Source organism: Cupressus sempervirens, chromosome 4, assembly GCF_028749045.1.
Source record: "Cupressus sempervirens isolate cs-2001-9-10 chromosome 4, ASM2874904v1, whole genome shotgun sequence".
Lineage (NCBI taxonomy): Eukaryota > Viridiplantae > Streptophyta > Pinopsida > Cupressales > Cupressaceae > Cupressus > Cupressus sempervirens.
The window spans coordinates 345,318,372-345,345,358 of NC_143121.1; the positions used below are offsets into that span (position 1 = coordinate 345,318,372).

Here is a 26,987-nt window from a genome sequence, read left to right on the forward strand (position 1 = left end):
ATTCCCCCTGATGCTCCATCTGAATCCCTATGTAAATACCCTACCCATGGCCAGATATAGCTAGCAATTTTATCAAAATTTGAGCTAGACATTTTTGTCTCTTGAATTAACACACAGTCTGTTTTTTCCTGAGATATTAATTGCTTAATAGCATACCGCTTCTGGGGATTATTCAATCCCCTTATATTCCATGAAAGGAGATTCATTTCTTACCTTTTGTTACTGTCTCCAGTGTAAGTTGTTTACCACCAGCTACATCTCTACCAGTTTGCTTTGTCCTAGTAACTCTGCTTGATGGTCTTCTTGCTGTTCCTAATACTCCAATATATGGTTTTCTCCCCCCCCTTCTCTTCTTCTTTTGCACTTCCCATTCACCATTATCCTCGTCCTGAGGTGAAGAGGGGCTCATCTCCTTATCCATATTATTAATGCTTGCCATTACTCTCGCCGCTACCTCAGCCTGCGAGGCCTTGACCATCCTCAAAAGGGTGCAAACTAACTCCCTTAAATCACCTTCCTTATTCTTATGGTCCCCCTCGTGTTGTTGAGGAGCCCATAATAGAGGGGGTTACCCCTTTCTCCTTAGAAGGGGTTTCAAGCTTGCTCCCCCCAATCTAGATTGTTGTCAAATCCTATAGAGTGTTGGTTCCTTCTATTTCTCCATCTTCCAGACACTCCTCCACCAAAGTCTTCGCTAAAGGTGAGCCTAGAAGATCCTCCAAATCTCTTTTGAAAGGGTATTCCTCTAGTGCCTTCTCATCTTCCTTAGTATCCTTTCCCCTACGACTCAAACAGTTATCCTATGTGGAGGTCATATTGGGCAAGGTCATAGAAGGTTTCGTTATTGTCTTCTTAGTCAGTACTGAAGGTTCTCTAATGGTCTCCATAACTACCCCTAGAGAGCTCTCCTTCTGTTTATCTTTTTGCATTTTAGCTTTGCAATCCACGATAAGGTGACCAAATTGCCCACATCTTTGGCAAAACAAGCCTGCATTCTCATATTCTATGGGCTAAACTCTCTCACCCCATTTAGTTTTTAAAGTGACCATAGTAGGTAGTGTTCTGTTCAGTGCTACATTCACATAGAATCTAGCATGGACAAGTCTCAATTTTTGCATTGTCACTTTGTCAGTAGTAACAAAATGACCAACAAAGTTCCCCACCCATCTTAATATCCTTTCATCCCAAAATTCCAGAGGGAGGCCAGGTAATCTTACCCATACTCGGGAAAGTTTGTTTAGCTCCAAACTATTATCAAAGCCCAGATGCCATCTAGTCAGGGCCAGACAGTGCTTCCCAAAATACCAAGTCCCAGAAAGAACTACATTGAGATCTTCTTTCATGGTAAATCTGAAACAAAAAAGACCACTTGGCATGGCAGAAACACTTGTAGTTCCTTTGACCTTCCACTTATGGTCCACCCATTTTTTTACCATCTCGATAGAAGGGCGAAAAGCAACAAATCTGCCTACAACACACAATTTGAGGCCAGAAGTCACATTATCCATCATACTATTAGGGAGTGCAATCACAGGACCATCTTGTCCATGAGTTACCATGGGATTCTCTATGTTGGGGCTAGACATCTTGGTACCCACGAGTGCACTCTTCCATCCCGACAGAGAACCCACATCCAACTTTTGGGCACCTCCCTGCTAACAGCAAGTAGAACTTCCTCCTCCTAGCTCAGGGATGTCTACTCTCGACTGTCCTTCCTCCAAAGCTGACTTGACATTACCTGACCCATCTACATCAATGGACCCACCGCCAATCAACTGGTCTACATCTCTACACACCACAAGCACCAGTTGCAGGTCCGAGCATGGTGGCAGATCCAGAGGTTTAGGCCCCTCCATCATTCAAAATTCAAAATTCAAAAGGAAAATGGGCGGCAAAGTTGCAGAGATAAATTCTTAATAACTAAATCTATTTATAAATCATTTCAGCAAAAGTTTTATATTTTTGTTGTTTCTAATTTCATTTATTGAAAGATTTTGTCTCAATGAAAACTATTTATATGAGAATAAATTTTATTTTTTTTAAATGAATATATTATGTGCCCTTTTTCTAAAATTAGATGAACCTTCGATATGTGTTCTAATCATTCTCCAAGTGAACCACTAGTTGTGAAACTTAGGTTTATGAGTTTGACTCTTAGGTTTATAAGTTTGACTCAACATGCTACACAGTTGAATCTTGATAGATTGCTCTAGAAAAGTACCTCTGTGTATTTTTAAAACTAATAAACATCTTGTTAAATAATTAAAACAAACAAAAACTTCAACCTTCTTTACATTGCAAGATTTAAAGATAACCCCGAGTCCTAACACCATACATTATCATTTAGAGTTCAATGCAAAGAAAACAAGGATTGAAGATGCTTCATCTACTTCTGCTACTCATTTATTGTCTCTATGAATTACCTATTTATATGGAAAAGCCTTCTAATTATTCTGATCAACAATCTCTCTTGGGTTTCAAGGCTTCTTTTCTTTTGGATCCATCTAATTCCTTATTTGATTGGTTTCCAATCACACCTTTTGCAATTGGATTGGCATTTCCTACTCTTCTCATAGACTACATGTAGTTTTGATGAATCTCATAGGTATGGAGCTACTTGGCACCATCTCTCCCTTACTAGGAAATCTCTCCTTCCTTAGAATACCTAATCTCTCTAATGATAGCTTTGAGGGCCCTATTCCATATCAGTTTGGAAGGCTATTTTTCTTGAGAACGCTTGGATTGTCTCCAAACAAGTTGGAAGACCCCATTCCATCCTTTCAACAAGATAACTTGGTAATTAGCAAGAAGGAATTTCTTCTTCACCTTGTTCACCATTTTTAGCCAATTTCTAATCTTCTCTTTTCCTCTTCTCTATCTATCAGTTTGCAAATGCTCCCACCATAGTGATGCATGACCTTTCAACCTAGTGACTGCAATCTTCACCTTCCTATTATCAGGAGTGCCTTCAAACTCAACTAACTTCTCCATATCAGAGATCCAATCCAACACACCATTGGTTTCTAATTTTCTATCATAAGGAACAACGTCTACATTAGGCTTTGAATATTCCTTAGACAATACTTTGAACAATCTTTTCTCATCCTGATCTTCCTCAAGCTTTGGGTTAGGGTTTGGTTCCATTACTTCATCATCACTCACATCATCAAGATGCTCTCCTCTCCTCTGGGTTGTCTCCATAACTTCTAATCTAGCTATAATCTGTCTCCATGTGTCCAAAATGACATTATCAATATTTTCTCTTCCTTAAACCATCTTCACAAATAAGTTCCTACAAGATTGTAACCCTCTACAAGTTATAGGTCCGATCCACAGATCTACTACCCTACAACCAAATCCACTTAGGGTTCTCCCCAATCCAATTTCCACAAGGATGAACCTCAAGCTCAGATACCACCTAACACAAGGAGAGAATGAGCAACTAGGGCCCACTAATACATTTGGGCCAAAATTGCAATAGTAGACCATCGCAATTGCAACATCCAATCGTCGCCCAAGCGATAGTAGCACAAATTGGCTCCTATCAGATGAGCATCAGAATTTTCCTTTAAGCTGTCATAACTTGGAAGAAGGCACTTGAGTAAGAGTTCATCTTCACATCATCACAATTGTGATAGTGGATCATCACAAATGTGATGGCTTAAGCTTTCATTATGGTGCCCCAATTGTGACGATTGTGCTCTAGGACTAGCAACTATCCATCAGAGAATGTCATCACAAGCACATGGGTATGTGATAGCGTTTCTATGGGAGTGACAACTATCTATCAAAAAAGTTCATCGCAATTGCTAATAATTTAATGTTGTAGGAGCAATGATTATTCATCAAAATAAGTCGTCGTAATTACGATAGCTTGTTGAATTATTAAAAGAAAATTGATAGCAAACATTGAATAAGTATTCCCAAATTCTCCATAAGGACATCACAAAGAGGTTTAAAGTTAGCTACGATGCTCTAGGGAAGCAAGAGAAGGAGATGTTCTTGGATGCAGCATGTTTCTTCATTGGAGAAAGAAGAAGTGTGGTCATCGTAGTATGGGACACTAAGTTTTATGGAACACTTTGTTGGGGAGCTCTTTTCAACATATGTCTTTTTGAGGAGGACAAAGATGTTAAGATAAGAATGCATAATCACTTGAGGAACATGGGGAGAGACATTACAAATGGGCAACTATCATACCACCCTTGGTCTCCAAAGAAGGTTATCAAGGTGAAGTCAATGCCTTCTTATATGGATTTATTAGCCATGCATGGTTCTACCTTTGGTCTTGAGATATTCCTCTTCAATAGGTGAAGTCAATGCCTTCTTTTTATGGCTTCAATAATCATGGATAGGGCACCTAACTTCTTCAGCTAGAATGAGCTCTAAAATATTTCTTATATTTACTTTGATAACTCAAGAAGCAATACGAGTTCAAGGAATAACAATAGATTCACATAGTTAGTTGTCATGCAATCATAGGTGAATGTTGAGCTTCACTTGGTTTTGAGCATAGTTTTATATTCTCTACTAATCATGCCAACCACGTGAAGGTGGAAGCTCATTTGGCCCCACCCCCCCAACATCTAAAATATTTAATAAAGGATTAATATTTAAAGTACAAAAAAGTTTCCAGACCTACAAAAGTGACATCATTTTGCCATCTTCTGCTTCATGTCATTTTTTTGTTGCATCCAAAATAAGATTCTGCCACTTGTAGTGCCTGCCCCTAGTTCACATTTTTCGTTTTAATTGCCAAACTCTTTTAGGCCAGTTTTATACTTGATGTTTAGTAGCATTACTTTCAGATTATCAAATGTTGTTTTACACTCAATTTATTATATGATGAGATTACTTGGTACTCTATATTTCATGCATGTATGATGATTATTCAATGTTTTCAATTATTGATGATGATTAGTTAGATGGTTTATTATCACATGTGCTTTCTTATGGATACTTACCCCATACTGCATGTGTATGGTGTGCGTGTTTGTTTTCTTTATGTATGGTGTTTCTGATGTGGTTAAGGAAGGGAGTCGTAGTCACCTGCTAGTCGGGATCTACATGATGCACCACTTCCTGCCATTGTCTATTTAGCTTAGAATATTGTGTCTGTACATGCGTGGATTTTATGCAGGTTGCAAGTACCGGGTATCGACTTCCCTGAATTGCCAGGATGAGCGTACCCTATCGCATTATCTCAATGGTAAGAGAGGGGAGATAAACTCTTAAGTCCAATTCCTAAACCCTTTAGCCAATTGTCCTAATTTATAATTAGGGCAAGTATATGAGTTATGTACCCTTCGAATACATCAAATGATGCAATTTCGTGATTATAACCCTTTTTGTTTGATTTAGTATGTATTTTTCTATGATGGGTTTTCGTATGTTGCTTTATGAGTCCTTGATTTATTTTCTATTAATTAAGTTTAGTTAAAAAGATTAATTAATGATTTAATTAATAGAAAATTATTATGATATTTTAATATTTAATTAATTAAGAGATTAATTAAATAAAAAGAATTGAATTAGGAGATAAAGTTTTAAGTATAATTTTAGAATGTGATTATATTTATTTAATTTAATAATAATATATATTTAGAGTTCATTTTTAAATAAATGCTAAATATTATTATTAATTGAATTAATAAATATTTTATCAATTAAGTTTCTAAAATAAATTAAAAAGTGAAAATATATTAATTATTAAATTATTAAAGGTTTCTAGATCGCATGATCTAAGCATGAGTTGAAAATATAAAAGAAATTACTTAAAAAGTTAAAATAAGAGAAAATTATAATGTTTTTTTAATTTCATAAAGTGCGCATGGGTTTAAAAGTAATAAAGATTAAAATAGAAGTCAAGTAAAAAAAAAAAAAATTAAATAAAGTCATTTAATGATTCATTTAATATGCATTAAAAAGATAAAGCAAAGATTAATACAAGTTATTTTAGAGTTAGTTGAGCAAAGAGTCTTCTTGGGAGAATGCACAATTAGTGCCCCGATTTGAAGAGAAAACTCTTTATCACAACTTGGGAGTTCATTTTTAGGGAAAAAAAAAAAAAAACGGCAGATATTGGACACAGGATTTGGGAATGAATTTTGGAAGTGAATTTTCTCTCAATTCTAGAAGGTTGCGTGTTAGCATTAGGTTCAGGTAGGGTCTTGTGTTTTGATCATTGATTGAATTAAGCAAGATGGTGTTCCAGTCTTCTTTGTGATTGTTGAAATCAAGTCTCTAGATCTCATTGCGTGAATTTCTTATTCTCTTGTCCTATGTGTTTGGTATCTCGTTTGTATAATAAGATTGAAAAATAATAATTCAATTTGGAACCTCATCCGTAGGTAAAAGAAATTAAAATTATGTTCAACAAGGGTTTGAATAATATGAGAATTTTATATTGAAAATTCAATTGGTTCATTGTGTTCTTCCTATTAGAATACAAGTACAATTTATGTCAAAAAAAATAAAACAAAATAATATATATTTATATTTTTATGCACATTGGAGGGGGGAATTAATTGCTTTTAACGTTTTAATTTTTTTTTAAAAATATATAATAATAAAAATTATATATATATATTAATGGGAGGGGCGGGAATACCCACCCCCCCCAACCTATCCGGCAGCTCTGTCGTCCCTGCCCGCAGAGTACTGCGGCAGTGGCAGTACAAAGTACTGCCGGCGGCCGCAGGCCTCTGCGGCAGGGCAACGGCTACCCAGCCAATTATTTCGACTGGCTGGGTATGTCGTCCGTCTCCTTCCGTCTCTTCGTGCGTTGGGTCACGATAATACCTTCTGCAAGTACAGTTGGTACAACACTGCTGAACTGACATTGCTGCAAATAATACACCGTCCAATCATAAGGTACATCCGAATGTTATTAGTATCAATGTTTAAACATAAAGCCACTGCAATTATCAATGTTTTAAATATAACAATTATCCTTTAAAATAAAAAGAATGAACGTAAAAGCCAACCAAATTTACATTTCATAATTATAAAAATATTTCATAAAAAGTTAAATAAATTTAAAAACTTTATATATATATGTTTATTTTAATTTATGTGTATTTTTTAAATTTATTTATTTATTTTATGAGTAAGAGATAATTTGTTAATTTATTATAGGTTCTTGCATCATAAATGTTAAATTATTATTACTGAGATAAAAATAGTATTATGATAAATAAAAATTATTACAAAAAAATTAACAATACATAAATATCACATATAAAAAATATATAAACATAACATATTATTAATCTATTGAACATAATCATAGGATATGAAGGTTTCCAGCCTTTGTCCCTATCAAGACATCCACAACCTCTATTGCTTTTGACACCCCCACAATTCAAATAGCCATAAGATTAGCCTTGTCATTGTGTCTCTCATAATTAGATCTATAATAATTTATAAAATAAAAAGAAGAACGTTGTGAAAGCATCTATTTGTACATTACAATTGATACAATGAAAAAAGAAAAAATTACACAAATATTATAAATTTAATTTAATATAACACATTTCTTTCTTATATATTAACAAGGCTTGAAATTGGGATGACGCCTGTTCCGCCTGCAACTTTCAATCGGGCGCGAAAAATGCGATCTTGTTGGCTTGAAACTAATTATCGTCATTGTCGTCGAAAGAAACGACATCACGTTAACTTTCCCGCAGAGTTCAGATGGCCGTTTTTTCTTTGTTGCGGGTAAGACATCCAAGTTTCCCATATTACAGTCTATCACAGTCTATCGGCTAAATATATATTGGGGGAGATGAAGTCAAATTTTTTTAAAATATTTACTTATTATATGTTAATTTTTAATTATTTTTATATTTCTAAACTAATTAATTATTAATTAGTACAAATGGTATATTTAGTTGTTCATAATGGCAATTATCTCTTTGTTATGTATAGGTTGTGTGGCCAGGCATTTCTTAGACAAATTAAGCTCGAAAAAAGAAAGTCAATTTTGACTCTTAATATTTAAGATTTAAAATCAAATATTAATATGATGTATTAATCTATGATGTTTAAGCACAACATGAATTCAATCTCTATTTATTTCAAATAACATGATTAACTCATTCAATTTATGCCGTTTCTCCTCAGAAAATAGTTTGTTGCTCATATCTTTAGTCCTCTGTAGAATTAGAAATTAGATGGGGCACTTATTGTCTCCATGAATAATTAGATCCCTCTGCTGACAAAGAATTAGAATGAGAATTAGATGGGGCACTTATTGTCTCCATGAAAAAATTAGATCCCTCTTCTGACAAAGCTGAGCCTCCCTCTGCTGACAAAGCTTGAAAAGCTTTTGTCTTTAATTTAATTAATCTCCCTCTGGAAGAGCTAGTGATCCAGCCAAATGGAGAAACAGCGGCCCTTACAGAAGCTGGGTCTCCTCCTGGGAAAACTGTGGCTCCCTCTGCTCGAAAATTTGGGTTTCTCCACGAAAGTAGGGCATTCATCATCTTCATGGGTTCGGTTTCATCATAAGAATCCAACTTTTCTGGATTTAAAAAAAAAACATATTAATTTGTAATATTCATAAAAGAATCTAGAAATATAGTAACACTTTAACAAAAAAATTAGCATACGGATTTAAATGTAAGCTCTCCTATTCATATTGTTAGATATGATGTTTAATTAGAAATAGACTATTTGAGCTGAAATAATACATTTTAGGAGAGTTAAGAGAACCTTCATTGTAAGGCATTAGCATCATACAATTGCTTTCAACCTATACCCGTATCTATAGCTAACTTCTGATTGATCTTCCTTTGTCTTCTTTGCAAAAATGAAATTATACGAGCACAATTTCAATCCACTAAAATCGTGAATACAAAACAAGTCAAGTCTCAACTTCCATGCAGGGTAATTGATATGTCTATTACCTTTGCTTGATTCGTCCGACAACTTGACTTCGACTTCTGCTCTAATTCGAAAAGAACTTTTGCCCCGAGACAGTCTTAGTTTTGCGAGCGTGGACTCTAATTTTCCTGGATTGAAGGACAAAATCAATGTTAGATTGTGATAATTATTAAATCTAAAGGACCTTTGGAGGGTAAGTTTACTTAGAATCGCTTTAAAAAAAAGCCTAAACTAAAATGTATTTTGATATGATTAGGAGGTTGAGGTATATAGTTTTATGAAACTGAAACCACACATATGTTGGTAGATCGTAATTTCTACCACCAAACTATTGGCAGTCAGACTATATTAAAAACAATAAAAGTTGTTTTCTACTGGCCACTGCCAACCATGCAGATTCCCAACTACCATATTTAATATGGAAGTTTCCAGCACCATCTAATAAACTGTTCGCTGCTATATATATCACATGTTATTTGACTGTAATAATTTACTATCTAGATTGTACTAATCCCTTTATATATAGAGGCATTATATGAGGATTTAGGCATCAGATGTTTATCTGATCATTGTGGATCATGAGTGGATAGAATGTTGTAGCATTCAAAGAATTTGTAATAGATTTTAGTTATGTTAATGAACATTAAGTGTTGTGCCACAGTTTGATAAGTCTTTGTGTTTTGCTTATTGATTTGAATGTTTATCACTGAATTTGTGTTCGTCTTTTATCCACTCCATCCACCTCCTTGAACATATGCTTTTATGCTAATACACAAGTAATAGTTTGAATCCATCTAATCACAAGACAAGCTGCAACGGACGAACTATTAGCATTCAAAATCCAAATGAATATATACTAATTACTTACCACATTCAGCGGCCAAGATTGCCTTAAAACCTGCCATGTCTTGTATAATAGAAAAAGAAGACTCCGCTTGACATCCAGAGGCTAGTATTCCAAACTTCCGCCACTTATCTACCCGAGGAGGTAATCCTAAGAGGCGTAGCGTTGGCTTGAACAAAATGGCATAAGGAATTGACTTCCACGCTGAATAACAACCGAGCATATCCAATCTTTCCAGCTTTGACAAGTTGCTAATGCTTTCTGGAAGGCTCTCCAATCTATCGCACCAGCTCAGACTTAATTGCTGCAGTTGTGATAGCCTGCCAATGCTGTCCGGAAGTTTGACTAAGATCTTACAACAAGTTAAGTTCAAGTACTCCAGCTGAGATAAGTTTCCAATGCTGTCAGGAAGACGTATCAAATTTTCGCAGAAACTCAAATTCAAGTAGAGCAACTGTGAAAGGTAGGAAATGGTGTTAGGAAGATAATTCAAATTTTGACATCTGGACAAATTCAAGGACTGCAAAAGTGACAAATGACTAATGGTATCTGGGAGGTATCGCAAGGATCTGCAGTCAATCCAGTCCACGATCCTCAATTGCGATCTCATTCCTAAAACAGAGGATTTCTTCTTCATTGCTAGAAGTAACTCCTCCAACAAATTCGACCTATACGTGCTTGCAATGAAACAAGAAACCACCTTTAGCCGTCTCAAAGTTAGAGGAAGACTATCTATGTTATCTTGTATGTACACTTGCTCCAGATGAAGATAGCGAAGACTAGTTCTACACAACATTTTAAGGCACCCTGAATCCCCTTGACGGAGACGAAGACGAGAGATATTGATGGTGCTATCATTGTCTAATAAGATGCTTGACTGGAAGTGGACAGTCTGCCGTTGCCGGGTTTGATCTTCCTCAGCGATGATTCGCCCCATATCTCGCACGAGGTCATGCATTTCAAATACACCTTTCTCGTCTATCTTTATCAGCAACTTCATTGAAAGATTATTGATAGCAATGCGCACATTCTTGTACATGGCTTTCCAGAAAAGAATGGGAGAAGTTGTGCATTCTCCGATAAAATAGCAAGCAATGTCCAAAAATATTTCCTTTTCCTCAGCACTAAGGCCACTATAACTGATCTTGAGTGTTTCAAAAATGTCTCTATTCACTGCAATGTTGTAAAGAGTTTCCTTCCAGCAATCAATGTCAGTGTCACTCTTCTTATCATACAAGTAAGCTCCAATGACTTCGAGAGAAAGAGGGTGCCCCTTGCAGGCCTCTACTATTATTTTGGAAAGCACTCCATAAGCGGGAATCGGGGATGATCTGAGGAACGCGTGCCAACAAAATAGCTGGAGCCCTATGATTTCCCCCAATCCACTCATCTCATGAATGCATTCGGATGAGATGTGAGCAGCATTGAGAATGTGTTTATCTCTGGAAGTTATGATTAAACGGCTTCCAGGGGCCAGCCAATCCCCAGCCAAGGCTTCCAATTGTACGCGATTATCAACGTCATCCAACACGACAAGGGCACGGATTCCTTGCAAACGATCTGTCAACAAAGATTTTCCCTTTTCCACATTTGGAAGTTCTTCTTCATAGTTGGCCAAGTCTGAGAGAATTTGCCCCTGCAATTTTGTGAGACTTCCATCGCGGATATTAAGTAGGAAGGAAGCAGCATCGAAATCACCATAAATTTCATTATACATGGCCTTCACAGCTGTGGTCTTCCCAATACCGCCTATACCCAATATTCCTACCTTAACCACTGATTCATCTGAACTGAGATGTAATTTCTGTATGAGAGCCTCCTTCACCGTTTCCAGTCCCACCGGGTATTTGGCAACTTGCAATGGCACCCTATCAAGTGTCTTTATTATATCATTCACCATCTTCTTCACTAGCTGAGCTTCGAAGCTGCATACGGCGAAGTTAGCGATTGGTAAAAAACGGTGAAAGGAACGAATGTAATTTCTATCATTTAGAAATGTCAGTGCCAGTGCAATTCTGAAGAAAATCTAATTTGCACACATTCTAGTCATTAAACAGAATATAATCTTCATAGTATTAGAAAGGGGAAAAAAAACACTACGGCAGAACTATGTATATACGGAATCTGTTTATACTGAAAAAAAATTTGGTACATATTTCTATGAAGCATTTGCTGGTTCACTTCAAGTTTTGTCCTTTTTTGGTAGATGTAGTTGAAAGATATTGATTTTTATGTATTTTTCCGCAGTTCCAACCAGATACTCCTTACAGAGACTTGAATTTTTCTGTCAATTACAGAATCGAGTAGACTTTCGACAACAATGTTGCTCCATACTGATCCTTGATTCGTCATGGAGATAATATCAGAGAAAATATTGGGAAAGCAATTAACTTGTCAGAAAATGTCAATCGGTTTTATTACCACTCTACTCACCCTCGCTTGCATTCTAGCTATAACACTTGTTCTGTCGACAATGAGAAAGAAGTGAACTTGCTGTCCAATATCAGACGAGTTGAATCAGAAGGCGACCTGGAGAGTTTGGTCAACCTGTACCAGCAAAAGGTTCTGCTGAAATGTCTTATGAGTCTAATCTCACTTCGTTAAACAAGCCATGGTCTAGAAAGTCATCTGCCAAGAGATTACCTTCTCTGAAATCTAATGCATCTCTTTCCTGGTACTGTAATGAAAAGAAAGATTACCGAGTCTTCTATATGTTATCTTGTCATTCATTCTTTGTGATTGGTAATAGCTTAATTTTTTTAATTTATCAACATTTAAAGGACCATTGGAGAGATATTGCCTGCATCAAAAAGAAGCTTACATTTTTCAGATTACATGCCATTCTGGCCATTGACAGACCAAAATGCTGCCTCTCGCAACCGTTCAGATAACCTAGGGTTAACAAAATGAAATATTAATACCAAATCCATGTCTTTCTCCTACTGCAACTGTAATGTCCCTTGTCCGGACAAAGAGGCGGTGGATACAAGACCCTACGTCAAACTTTTTGTGAAAACGGAGGGATATATGAACTGTGGTGTATGTAGGGTGAAGAGGACCCTAGTATGGTGGTTGGTAGTGGAAGATCAAAATTGAAGTATGAAGGGAATGGAAATGTATGGAATATGAAATGCAGAATATGGAAGTGTATGGAGGAGTACAGAGGGGGGTAGTACGAATGACAAATGGAGGGAGGAGTACCAATGGAGGAGGTAGTACGACAGATGGAGGGAGAGGTATAGATGGAGGGAGGAGTACGGATGGAAGGAGGTAGTACGGCAGATGTTGGGGGAAGTATAGATGGATGAAGGAGTACCGATGGAGGGAGGTAGTACGACAAATGGAGGGAGGAGTACGGATGGAGGAGTATGATTGGAGGGGGAGGTACAGAGGGAGGTGGATGGAGTATGGATGGAGGGAGGTAGTACAACGGATAGAGGGAGGTGTACGGATGGAGGGAGGTGTACGAATGGAGGAGTATGATTGGAGGGGGAGGTACAGAGGGAGGTGGATGGAAGAGTACAGATGGAGGGAGGTAGTATGGCAAATGGAGGGAGGAGTACGCAGGGAAGAGTACGCAAGGTATTGTAATGGAAAGAGAATACAAGTAATATTAGAATACAACATCATCAAGTAAATGCCAAGCATGAATATACTGAATACCAATATTCTCCAATTAATACTCACAGACAAAGATGTTGCTCCAATTTACCAGATCCAAGCAAAGTGTTATAGGCGACAGAATAGGGTGAGGGTTGGATTCCACTGAAACCGGAAAGCCAAGTAGGGAAGATCTTTCACTTCCGAAATGGCGAAAAATAGAGAACTCCAATAGGAATTCGCAGTACAAAGAAATAATCCAAATCGCATACCAACTACTACCTACAAGTTGTGCTTAAATACCCGTCAGGGAACCCTTTCCAAGGGTGTACAAAGATAGCCGACGACAACACTTACCAATGGACTAAAAATTAAAATAGGCCCAAGATATATTAAATCAATTGGAACCACAAATACAAATATTAACTTAAGCCCCTATTAATTAATTAAAGTAACTAATTAAAGGTCCTTTTATATTATTTAAATTCTAGGACCAGTTAGTTAATTAATTTAATTTAATTATTACATTAAAAAAATTGGGGACATGACAAATCCTCGCTGCCCAAAGATTGGATGCCCTCAAGCAATTCGTAATATGACGAAACACCAACAACTCCAAGGTCCCAAATCAAACGTGCAGGCAAGACAAGTGAAATGACATCAATTCTCTGCAGCACCACATTGCTATCAAACTTTCACTGCACCACTCTTATATAAAGATTATCGTATCCTAAGTCACCGGGATCCCAAACCAAACATGTAGGCAAAATGAGTGAATTGTCATCAAACCTCCCTTGCACCCCATTGTCATTAAGCATTCGTTGTGCCACTCTAATATAAACATTGTTGTAGCTTTCATTAGGATCCCAATGACACAAATTAATGAAATCTTTCATATCATTATGTTCAAAAATCTCTTTGGTATGGTCATGCACACAGATGTTGATGCTAGCACAAACTTACCCACTGACACAACCACAACAATTGTTATTATATTCCTGACGGATGAAACCTTGACGAAGAGAGCTTCAATGGTGAGAATGTCGACGAAGGGAGGCTTGAGTGTGAAAACCTCAGTGACATGAGCTTCGGTGAAGGGTGTCGTGATGATGGAAGCCTCAACAAAGAGTACCTCAATAAAGGGAACCTTGGCAAAACAACCTTAACAGAGAGTACCTAAACGGCAAACAAAAACTTCGATGATGGATAGAACCTCGATAGCAAGCAATGTCTCAATGGCAACAAATGTAGCTATTGCAATCGATGCAGCCACAATGACAGACACAATGATGACGGACACAACCATGATGTCGTCGATGGATACAACTATAACGACGAATACACCCTTGATGACAGATACACACTTGATGTCGGTGATGGACACAATGAGGTTGACGGATGCAACGACGATGACAAACATGATGATGGACTTGGCAATAGACATGGCTACAATGACGACAATGGACAATGAAGATAACACTCATGACAATGACGACGGTGTAGAACATGGCAACGAACACAATGACGATGACAGATATGGTGATGGTGACAACAACGAGCACAACAATGGTGACAGACATGAACTCGACGACGGACATGGACTTGGTGTCGGTGACGGACACGACGATAACAGATACGAACTTGACAAGGGACACGAACTCTACGTCGATGATGGACATGACAGTAATGGACATGAACTCGATGACAAACATGAATTCGGTGTCAGTGATGGACACGACAGTGACCAATACAAACTTGATGAGGAACACGAACTCGACGTTGGTGACGAACACAATGGTGACAAACACGGTTATGGATATGAGCTTGACGAGGGACACGAACTCGACGTTGGTAATGGACACGATGACGGGCACGAACTTGATGTTTGTGACAGATACGACAGTGATAGACACGACAACAGTGATAGGCATGAACTCGACGATGAATTCGATGTCGATGATGGACACAAACTCGACGACGGACGCGAACTCGGTGTAACTGATGGACATGACGGTGATGAACACGACGGTGATAGACACAATAACAGTGATAGACATACAACCTCAGCGACAAACAAGACCACGATGATGGATATAGCTTCGGTGATAGACATAGAGCCTCAGCAACAGGCACAGCTTCTATGATGGACACAACTTTGGCAACTGATGGAACTTCCTCAACGGATAGTGCCTTGGTGATAGGCACAACCTTGGGCACAACTTCGGTGATGGGCACAACTTGATCCGTCCATGTCTTCACAAAATTTGTGCAAACAACCTCTTCATTTTTTTGGTGTTCTCTCCATGTTGCTGTAGTAGAAAGGTTTAGAAAATCCTCCTAGAGCGGCCCTATAATCATGCCTTCATTCTTCTCATGTAAAGCATCACCCTTATCGTTGTCATCCATTTTGTCCCACTTGTGCAAATGAGATATTAGTTTTTCTTCACAATGCTTGAAAATATTACTAAACAATCTATATATTGCTATAGAGGGGATACGTTCTAGATTACGAATAGCCCATAACATAGATGTGATGGGTTGGGATATCTCATCCATCTCTTCAATGCACGAAATCATAAGACTCTCCATAGCAACTGAAATCTTAGTATCATGATCTTCCTTGATGGTGACCAAGAAGTGATGAAACATATCATGTACCAAATTTTTCGATTTAAGATCTAAGAGAAGGTTACTTTGACATTTGCACAATTCTCCAAAATTGTAGATCTCCTACCAAAAGGGTCACTATTGAAGTCATTGAGACTTTGAAAGTTGTCAACTATCAATTGCAATATCTCTACCATGGTGTTATCATCATACGGTGCTTTAGAAGCCAAAATTCTCAAGACCTCGCTAAGACATGCTAAAACTGTCAATCTTTTATCCTTGTCAAGGTCTCTCAAAAGCCTCGATTGACTTAAGGCGTCCTTAATTGGCGAGAGGATTCTCTGTATAAATCTTAAAGGTAATTGGTTCACCTAACACAAAAAAACTTTCAATATATCTAATGGAAGATCAATACCCTCGCTGAGCTCTTTGCTAATCTTTTGTAGTGCCTTCAACCACCACTCTCCATCACTATCTAACACCATAGTGTGATCCAAATACCAAAATCTCTCAATCATCCTAGTAGGCTAGCAAGATCACCGACTCTGATACCATTGTAATGTCCCTTGTCCGAACAAAGAGGCGGTGGATACAAGATCGTATGTCAAACTTTTTGTGAATACAGAGGGATATATGAACTATGGCGTATGTAGGGTGAAGGGGACCCTAGTATGGTGGTTGGTAGTGGAAGATCAAAATTGAAGTACAAAGGGAATGGAAATGTATGGAATATGAAATGTGGAATATGGAAGAGTACGGAGTGGGTAGTAAGAATGATGGATGGAGGAGTACAGAGGTAGTACAACAAATGGAGGGAGAGGTACGAATGGAAGGAGGCAGTACGACAGATGTTGGGGGAAGTATGAATGGATGGAGGAATATGATTGGAGGGGGAGGTACAGAGGGAGGTGGATGGAGGAGTACGGATGGAGGGAGGTAGAACAACAAATGGAGGGAGAAGTATGGATGGAGAGAGGTAGTACGACAGATGGAGGGAGGAGTACGAATGAAAGGAGGAGTGTGATTGGAGGGGGAGGTACAGAGGGAGGTGGACGGAAGAGTACGTATGGAGGGAGGTAGTATGGCAGATGGAGGGAGGAGTACGCAAGGAAGAGTACGCAGGGTATTGTAATGGAAAGAGAATACAAACTCATATACAAGTAATATTAGAATACAACATCATCAAGTAAATGCCAAGCATGAATATCGTTGAATACCAATATTCTCCAATTAATACTCACAGACAAAGATGTTGCTCCAATTTGCCAGATCCGAGCAAAGCATTATAGACAATGGAATAGGGTGAGGGTTGGATCCCACTGAAACCGGAAAGCCAAGTAGGGAAAATCTTTCACTTATGAAATGGCGAACAATAGAGAACTCCAAAAAAAATTCTCAGTACAAAGAAATAATCCAAATCGCATACCAACTACTACCTACAAGTTGTGCTTAAATACCTGTCGGGAAAACCTTTCTAAGGGTGTACAAAGATAGCCAATGGCAACACTTACCAATGGACTAAAAATAAAAATAGGTCAGAGATATATTAAATCAATCGGAACCACAAATACAAATATTAACTTGGGCCCTTATTAATTAATTAAAGTAACTAACTAAAGGTCATTTTATATTATTTAAATTTTGGGACCAGTTAATTAATTAATTTAATTAAATTATTACATTAAAAAAATTGGGGACATGACAGCAACTGAAACTGCAGTTAACTCCACCATGTGTGCGCATGATTGAATATGTCTCCAAACACATGGCAAGGTTGTTGAGGTGTTAGTGCTCTCACATTACACCATCCACATGTACGTTCTAGACTCTTCGTTTGTAGTTGGAAGTCCTCTATTTATAGAGGCTATCTAATCTGTATTATTGTGCAGCCAAATCTATATGAATATTGAAAGTTATCTTTTTGTGATCTGCTGTCACCATTATTTTGACTCTAACTTTCAACAACCCTCAACCCTAGTATCGACAGAAAACTAATAGGGGCACTGGGAAGCCCAAATATATACTAATTGTCTTTGGTTTCCTTGGAAGCACTACACCAAAAGCCTGAGGGACTGAACTATGGCCTCTTTCTGCTCTGTTCCTTCTTCTCCTCTGCTCTCTTTGAAGAAGCTTCCATTGTCGCTTTCTTTATGTTTTCCCGCTCTTGAAGGAAGTCCTTCATGTACTCCCACCCAATTTGAGCCTGAATCCTCCTTTTTTGACATGTCTCTCCACAAAAGGAAAGGGGGCATATGAGAAATTTCACCAACATGGAGCCATTCACCAACCTACACCAGAAACCCTTAAACTGGCTGATGGTGAGCAGAGGTTTCATCTCGTACAGAAGTTCCTCCTTTCTGAACTCGCACGAAATCCACTTAACCTCCACTTTCAATCCTAAGTCAAGTAAAAATTGATGCCACATCAGTGTTGTTGTGGGACTGGTGCTACAGAGTAATGCATTCTTTCCCCAGTAGAATCTCTACTATCTGGAGGAAGGACCGGTTCATCAATATTGAAGATAATTCTTAATTACTTCTCCAAGATTTGGCAAAGGAAGGCCTATTACTGTTTGCAGGTGACTGATGTTCACATAGTCTGGATGCTACCACCTCTCTAAATATCCAATAACCTCCAGCCGCCTCAAACATTTCTAGTTACAACCACCACAACCTTGTTGGGTTCTCAATAGTGCGAAAATTCTCCTGAGCATTCGATTTAAATATTTGTGCAATAAAATCTTGATCCATTTTTGGTTGGGTTCACAATACATACTCCAGACCAATTTGGGCCATATGGCCTCATTCAGTAATGACAATTATGCAATCCAACACTACCATCCATTTTTGGCTTATCTTGCTCACTATTACCATTCCAGAAAAATCTTTCTCATTTTCTATACAATCACTTTCACTATCTTGGTGGGCATTTTTAAGCACATCACTGAAAAAATGGGAATGGTAGAAATTAAATTTCTAAGCATCAAAATCCTACCCGCTGAAGTCTGCCACTTGCTTTTCCTACACTCTATTTTTTTGAAGTAGTTGTCAAGAAATCGGTTACATAAACTAGCCTTACATGCCTCTCTGCAGAGGGCAATACCCAGAAAAGTGCCAAGAATAGAGTTAGCATTACTACCAAAAATCCTGACTATTTCTCATTGCTTTGCCAAGCTGGTATGAAATCTCTCATGCATGCTTGTAGTAATCCAAAACAACCTTCATGATCCAAGCTTCTTGAAAGGAGGACTCTACAAGCAATAGCGTATTTATCTAGAAATCGAAGATGAGTTGTGGCCTTCAGCCTTGCAGCACTCTTGATGCCCCACCAAAAGGCCTTCCCGTCTTTTTCTGAAATAAAAGTGTCCGCAGAAATTCACAAATATGTAGTTTCATTGTCTGCAGCGAATGCAGAATGTTCAGTCAAAGTTGGACTGTTCTTATTTTTACCAATTTTCACTATGCAATAATCATTCTCAATGATTGCAGACAAATTGCAAGATTTTCAATAAAGTCATTTCAACTGCATCCTTATTGCTTAATTCAGCAAACAAATCGATTTAAGAAGTAACTACATATTGATATTAAAAGAGACAGATAGTCTGGAAGTAGAGTTCCATGAGTGCCTTGACAACTGTAATTGTATGTTTGTGTCAATTCTTTTCAAATAATATATTTGGTTTTTGAAAACACAATCTGTTCGCTATTATTATTCTGATTACAGTCATCAGATGTAAACATTTTTTAATTTGACATTACACACCAGAGGTTCTAAAAACCTAGATCTGAGCAATAAAGATGCCTTGTTAGTGTTTTAAAGCTGTCACAAGCTTTGGCATGTAAAACAGATGCTCCAGTAAGGAGAGCCGTATGACTAGGATCATTCGACCTAAACTGTAGAGGATTCATAAACTACTTTTCAGAGGACCAAATGCATGCTCCACTACTTGTGGTTGCATCCTCCATGAATGTATAAGTGAGCTTCTTTACATGATTTAAAAATAATACTCAAACCTTTACAGTAAACAGAAAAGGTTAATCACTGAGCTCAGTTGAAGGTTGGAAATATATCTTTTTTGAAAAGTAAAACTATTGAACTTAACGAGGAGTGAGAAACAATTACAATTTTAATTGTAAATAAGAGTTTTCTTTTTCATACACATGGCACACAATTTTCGAAGGTTACACAGCTATCTACAAAAATCCATGGTTTGCTTGCTTATTTACCTATCACTAGATATGGTGGAGTTTGATCTTCGAATACAACTTGCTAGCACTACAATCAGGAATAGGGTTATTTTACAAATAACACCTACAAGCACCCCTTGCATTTAATTCAAACACAACCTCATTTCATACAAAATAGGAAACGTAGACAGGGCCTGGTATCAGCTTCCGCAGTTCCTGGTTCCCTTTGCAGCTAGCTACCATGGAGTGAAAAATGCATCTTATTTTTATCTTATTCTGTTTGCACTTATTTGCCATCTCTTTTGATTCCAGTGGCATGCTTAGAAGAGGAGCAAAACGTTCAAAGATCGTGGTAGGTTCCATCATGTCTGTCACCTATCATTGTTAAGGTATCGAAGCATACTCGGCAGTCTCCAGTTGCATTCTTGAAGTTTGATCCTTCACATAGAAAATTCAGGGGGTTTTCCATGTATTCGTAACAAAACTCATATTTGAGACTTGCTTTATGCTATGCAAAGATGGAGCTTTGTTTTCTGGGCATTGCTTGCAACAGGGTCTTTTGAGTTGCTCTTTATCAATTATTATTAATTTAGTGCCCTTTTCAAAAGAAAAGAAACTTACGTTATGGAAAATTCATTGCATGTTGATGTAATGCTGAGGCTCTGAGGGGTATATATTCGAGGAGGGTAGCTTGTCTAATGCAACTGTCGAAGCCCTTTTGATGTGATAGATCTCATGTACAGTTGAACAATGTTGTAAATTTTTTTTAAAACTCCCTGTATCTTGGATGAAACAGGAGTAATATGTTTCAGATTTTTTGTTATCTATGTGTGTCATGCAAGGCGTACCCCTTGTCGAATGAAATTTACCATGGATAGTACTTTCATTCATTTATACAAATTTCCTTTCAACTCAGTACTGTAGTAAGATTTTGGGGCGTTATATTGAAGAATTGTTTGGAATAAGCTGAATATGATGAGTAATTTTTTGATTGGTTATCTTGGCCTAAATTTGAAGTCTATTGTGTCTTGAGATGCTTTTATTCTTGATGAATGAAGAGAAGATAAACAAAGTAAGCTCCAAGAATTAAAGATTTGAGAAGAAGACACAGAACATGATTTTATGTGGTTAACTAATATGGCTACATATGCAGAAAGCAAGAAAAAAATCTGTTTGGGCACCATGTCGCCTTGCCTTAGGAGACTATTATTTGCTACTTGTAACAAGCTTTGTTATGGCATATCTATCAAACTCATCACAGCTGCTAAAAGCTTGCCCACCTCTTTACTAATCTTTTCTCAAGCCAAAACCTACCCTGCACACACTTTGGCAGGAACTAAGCACCCCTGCAGCCCTGCAGCCCTTGTTTTAAATGTTTTATGTAATTTTTAATCGTGTACAATTGATGAAAATGAGTAAGTTCACATAACTGTCTCTGAACTGTAGAATTTAGCACACTTGATTTAGCTTAAAGAAAAATGTGAAACATACAGAAGGAGCCTCTAAATAATGAATAAAACTTGTTTAATCATTGTTGTTGTTACAAGAAACATATCGAACATGCCTTATACAAATTAAACTCCCGCTAACAAAGTATGCAAAATGCATGCACATTACGGCTTGAACAAATAGTTTTGATTTAGCATAAAGCAAAATGTAAAACATACAGAAAGAGCCTCTAAAAAATGAATAAAACTTTATTAATCATTATGCTATTACAAGAAACATATCGAGCATGCTTTATACAAATTATACTACCGCAAACAAAGTATGCAAAATACATGCACCTTAAAATACTGCTTCAACAAATAGTTAAGGCCAAACAAACCGTAAAATCGGTAACCACAATTCAAACTGATGGTAAAAAGCAAGATTGAAACACTCTGCCATATCTGAAGTTGAAGTTAGAATTAAACTATCTCTGAAGATTTTTATTTCCTTGCTTCTTATCTGATGCTTATGGAGGAAAGCTTAAGGTCAGAATTCCTCATACTCATCTGCATCAGCTGTCTTTCATATCTAAACGTGTCTAAAAGATCATCCTTTCTAATCTGTTTTCTAACTCTACTTTTTCAATCATTACTGCGTTAGGTTTTTAAGCTCTTCCTTCAGGAAAGTGAAAGGAAAGGCAGAGGAAAAATATAAATATGCTAAATAGTAAGACTTCAAAATTATTCATATTTTCTGTATATTTTAAACTATATTAATATTTAATTGAATACATATCAAAATATAGAATTATTTTTCTATTTTACTTTAAAGAGTAAATCCAAAATTATAAAAGGAACTTTTATAATATATTTGAAGTTCATCTTTTCTAATTCTATAAAGGAATTATTCAAAATGAATAGTTTATGGAAGAAAGTTGTGGAAAATAACTTGTCTTTTATTTCTCAATGAGAGTGAAAATTTACACATGTTATTCTATTTCAGTTGCAAACTATTACTCACTTCAGCTTTACAAATTTGTAAGATAAAGCAGCAAGCTATTCTTCTAGATTCCTTATTATTTCTTTTATCTATGAAGAGAAGAACTCAACTACCAAAGAATAACCTCTAATCCAAGCCTTCTTTTTATAAAAAAATTTGCCTATTGAAAATCTCACTCCCCTTCTAATGAACCATACATCTCAGTCAAGATAAGAGACACACAACTAATAAATGACCTTTCAACTTTTTGAAGAGAATACTTAATATAGACTACACACTATTGCGACGAGTTTTTGTTAACTCAGTTATTAAAAGACTTTTAATCCACCAATTACAATTCAATATTTTTATTTCTAGTTTTAAAAAAAATCAAAAGTTTACATGCTAATTTTTTAACTTATGAAAATTATTAATTCAAACTTCAAAACAGCTTTGTCCTTTTACATTATTAAGAATAATCATTTTTTTAATTATGTCAGCAACCTATTTTTTTCTTTATAATTTAACCATTATGAACGATAGAAAAAGGTGTACCTTCTTGAAATTACAGTTCTGTTCAACGAGAAGGCCACAAATATTGTAATTTCAAACTTCTGTGTTCTCTTGAACACTTTTCCGAGCCCAGTACATAAAAATCTATATATGATTGCATTCATTTTCAACTACTTAACTATAATAAAAAATTAAAAATAATAATACTTTAAATACATGTAGAATTGTCCAATGCCCCTAAATTCTCCTACATCAGAACGAGGCCCCTGTTGTTGGCTACTGCCAATACATGAAAGACTGCTCTTGTTCAACGAAAATGGCCAGCAAAGAGAAGCGAAAACCAAAAGAATTCATTAAAATTAAATTTGCATTTAGAAATGCACCGTATGAAGATCAAAACAAAGAGATTTCAATCAAAATTCCATTCATTTCTTTCTTACTTATAATGAAAGCTCACCGTAAGAGTTGAACATTTCAAAGATATGAAGATTTGGGCTGTGGATTTGATTCTGCGCTATTAACGGGACTTGGAATAAACAAGGAGAAAAAGTGAAGGAAACTACTTACCCTGCAGTCATATCTAGTGACCAGCCTGATCGAGAACATATCTGCTCAATGGCATCCTTCCACTGACCGATCTCTTCTCTTGAATATCGAGCTGGATGTTTGTAATGCTTTTCAAATGATTTTTTATAAGGGCTGGATTCTCCTTGAGAATATCTGACATGGGTTGGCTCCATTTCATAAAAGAGAGGAATGATTAACCCAAGACATTCCAACATTGAGGCAGCCTCCCTAAGACACCATGCCGAACTTGCATAGCCTTTGGAAAATATAGGAATGCATATTGCGCTGCTCTTAATTGCATTTTCCAGGCTTAAATCAATGTTTTCCCCTTTCTTTAACTTGTGGGTGTCAAGAAACACAATCAATCCAGCTGCAAAGAGAGCTTGGAAGAGATGATCAACCAGAGTCTTTCTCACATCTTTTCCCCTAAAACTCAAAAACACATGATATCTCATACCATAGAAAGAAACTCTAGTGGCGGCAGGGATGTAAGGCTTCAGTCCGTCCATATTAGAGTTTGAATTCAAAGGAAGGAGAATGTAATGATACTCACAGACAGAACCGCAATGGACAAAACTTAGCTGTGCGCGTCAGATCTTAACCTCTACTGCATACGCCTGTGGCTAAATAGCAGAATATTTGTACCAGATGTGACGTTTTTTTAAATTTATTAATTAATTTAAAAGTGCAAAACCTCCATATATCATTAGACATTGTCGCAACTTCTTAATAGCCATTCTATACACTCTTTCCGCACTCTTTTCCCATATAACTACAGAGAGTTGTTAGTTCCTGCCATAGGCAGATACTATAGCATTTACTGAATGTTATTTTGTTTCTTCTCTGAACCAATTAAATCATAGAATTTTTACAAATGTTTTTTTAATTTTTTTTTATATAATGAAATTTTTTAGAAATTTTTTATTTATCTTCCTATTGGCTAGTACAATGAACAGTCATGGTGGAACAGTCCTAATATTTACTTGATATCAAAATGAAATATTTTTCCATCAACATTAACTTTTTAAAAAGCATTTCAAAAAAATCTAGCATTGGTGCGTGGTTGTAATTAATGCAATTTCTACAAATATCTAATATTTGTCAAAAAAAAAATCTGTCCACATGGTTTTTTCCTTCCAACACATTCTGGAAACATCTATTTTAATGCAATTTCTACAAATTTCTAATCTTTGTCAAAAAAAAATATGTTCACATGTTTCTTATCCTTCCAACACATTCTAGAAACATCTATTTTTGTCAAAAAAAAATCTATCCACATCTAATCTTCCCTTCCAAGTCAGTCTAAAGAACATTCACAATCATGTTTTTAGGCCAAGAAAATATTGTTAGAATTCACATGTTACATATATGTTGACTAAATAATTAGACACCATGGAACTTGTGTGTAGTGCATTCATTTCTTTCTTAAGCATATGGTTGGTTTAAAATAGTATGAGACAATCAAACTATTCACTTTGAATGCATAATTTTAAGCAAATAATCAATTTGTTTCTATTGGTACTTTTTTCTAGTCAACATCTTTGCTAGAAATCATTGGTGCATCACAGTTTTTACAAGGCAAGTTGCAAAGGTAGTAGAGCACCATATCTCGCAATAGAGTTTAAATTTATTGTTTAATTAAGCCAGCAGAAATCATGGTGATGTGCATGTACAATGCAGGCACAAGTACTGGCGTTAGAGATGTAAATATGTTTTTTTTAATTTTTAGCTTTATTTTTTGTATTATAAAATTCAGATTACCTAGCTTTTAATTTAAGTTTCTCTTTTTTTTCATATCATATTTTCTGAATTGAAATAATTTTGTAAGCTACACTGATTCTGTACAATCTTGTTGCCCTTCTTATGAATGTGTGGCTAAAGACATGAATGATCAGCAATTGGTCTTGTCAATTCAAATTTTGTCTGTGGGGATCTTCTGTAGGGTTTGAAGGTAAATTTCATGGGCATTCCAATAAGAAGTTGTGATGCATATTTTAGCTATCATTTTGCTTTCCATAATGTGCAAACTGTAAAGTTATTTCTTTTGGTAACGTGGACATCACTTTTGTTTGAGGAATGCTTAGACTATTGCCTTACTCTTCTAACATTATGTGCTTGTTGCTTTGGTATTTAATATTTAATTCTCCATGGTAGTGCAGAGATGGCACATTGCAACTCTTCTTTCCTATTGGCACAAATATGAGTGGGATTGGATACATTTGCTATGACAAAGAAATGAAATGTTTAAACTGGGAGGACCTAGATCATAGTAGACACATCTTTCCAATTTTTAACAACTACCATACAATTTCACAGGTGTATATTTTTTTATGTCTTCATTTTTTATGTTTCTTCTTATTTGTGGTGGATATCTTGTCGAAAAAATCATCTTTGTTTTTATGAGGCTTTTTATATCATGATCTAATTGTTTTTCTTGCAACTCCTCGAAGTGAGTGATTAACAAATCAATAGTCAAATCTCGTATTAAATTAATTTTTCGACCATCAATTTTCTTGCCAATTTTTAGTTAGGTATTAACACTGGGTTATTTTCTAACAAAGTAAGTATTGAAAGGAGTTTTTCTAAGTTGTTGAAACATGTCTAATTTGGTTTGTATGAGCGTGTATTTTTTGTTAAGTTTTTTCTATTTATCTATTTCAGCAGGCCAAAATCTATCGCTAAATTGAAAAAAAATCATCTTGTAGCTTGAAGCCTTGAACAACTTTCAGGTTTCTTTTTTTGCCATTTCTTATTTATGACAATGTTAAAGAAATTATACAATTTAACCATTTAGAGTAAGGATAAAAGTAAAATGTATTTAATATTTTTTTGAACCAAATTTAATAACATCAACATTTTTTAGTATGTTGAGTGGTGCATTTACTACTTATTTAAAGAAGCTCTTTTTTCAATCAGTCTACGAGGAGAAAAGATAAGTATACTACCAAAACCAAGGTAAAACAATGGTAAGTGAGGTGTGAAATAAATATGGAGAATATAATGTGGAGGACAAGCAATAGTGACAAGCATGGGGAGACAAAGATTAGTCCTAACAAATGTAGCAAGGTCAAGGGCAGTTATTTACAACTCCAGAATCTATATAAAAGATCTTAAATTTTATCTCGGAGTGAGGTAGATACTCTAGGAAAATTAAGAAAATTAAGTTCCTTAGCTATGAGACCTGGTTTTTCTACCTACCAATGCACAATAGACCCTTACCATTAGACTAGGCATATGGGTATCTTAAGACTTTGTCAAACTAATTCATTACCTATGTTATTCATTTCAAATGTTGTTTGGCCTGTGCAACTTGGGTTTGAACTGTTTGCAGGTTTTTCTTTTAAGGTTGCATGTTGCCTTTTGGTATTTTTCTC

At 36.3% G+C, this 26,987-nt stretch overlaps 1 protein-coding gene across 1 annotated transcript; it reads right to left on the minus strand.

Moving 5' to 3' along the window:
• Window positions 1–8,072: 8,072 nt before the first annotated feature.
• On the minus strand, window positions 8,073–24,210 carry LOC149561447 (disease resistance protein RPV1-like; the record flags this gene model as incomplete). The annotated part of the gene is made up of 5 exons (XM_089825151.1): window positions 8,073–8,524; window positions 8,910–9,014; window positions 9,755–11,655; window positions 23,614–24,039; window positions 24,167–24,210. Coding segments are annotated over 5 exons (2,817 nt in total), but the record flags the coding sequence as incomplete, so codon positions are not given.
• Between the last annotated feature and the right edge of the window lie 2,777 nt (window positions 24,211–26,987).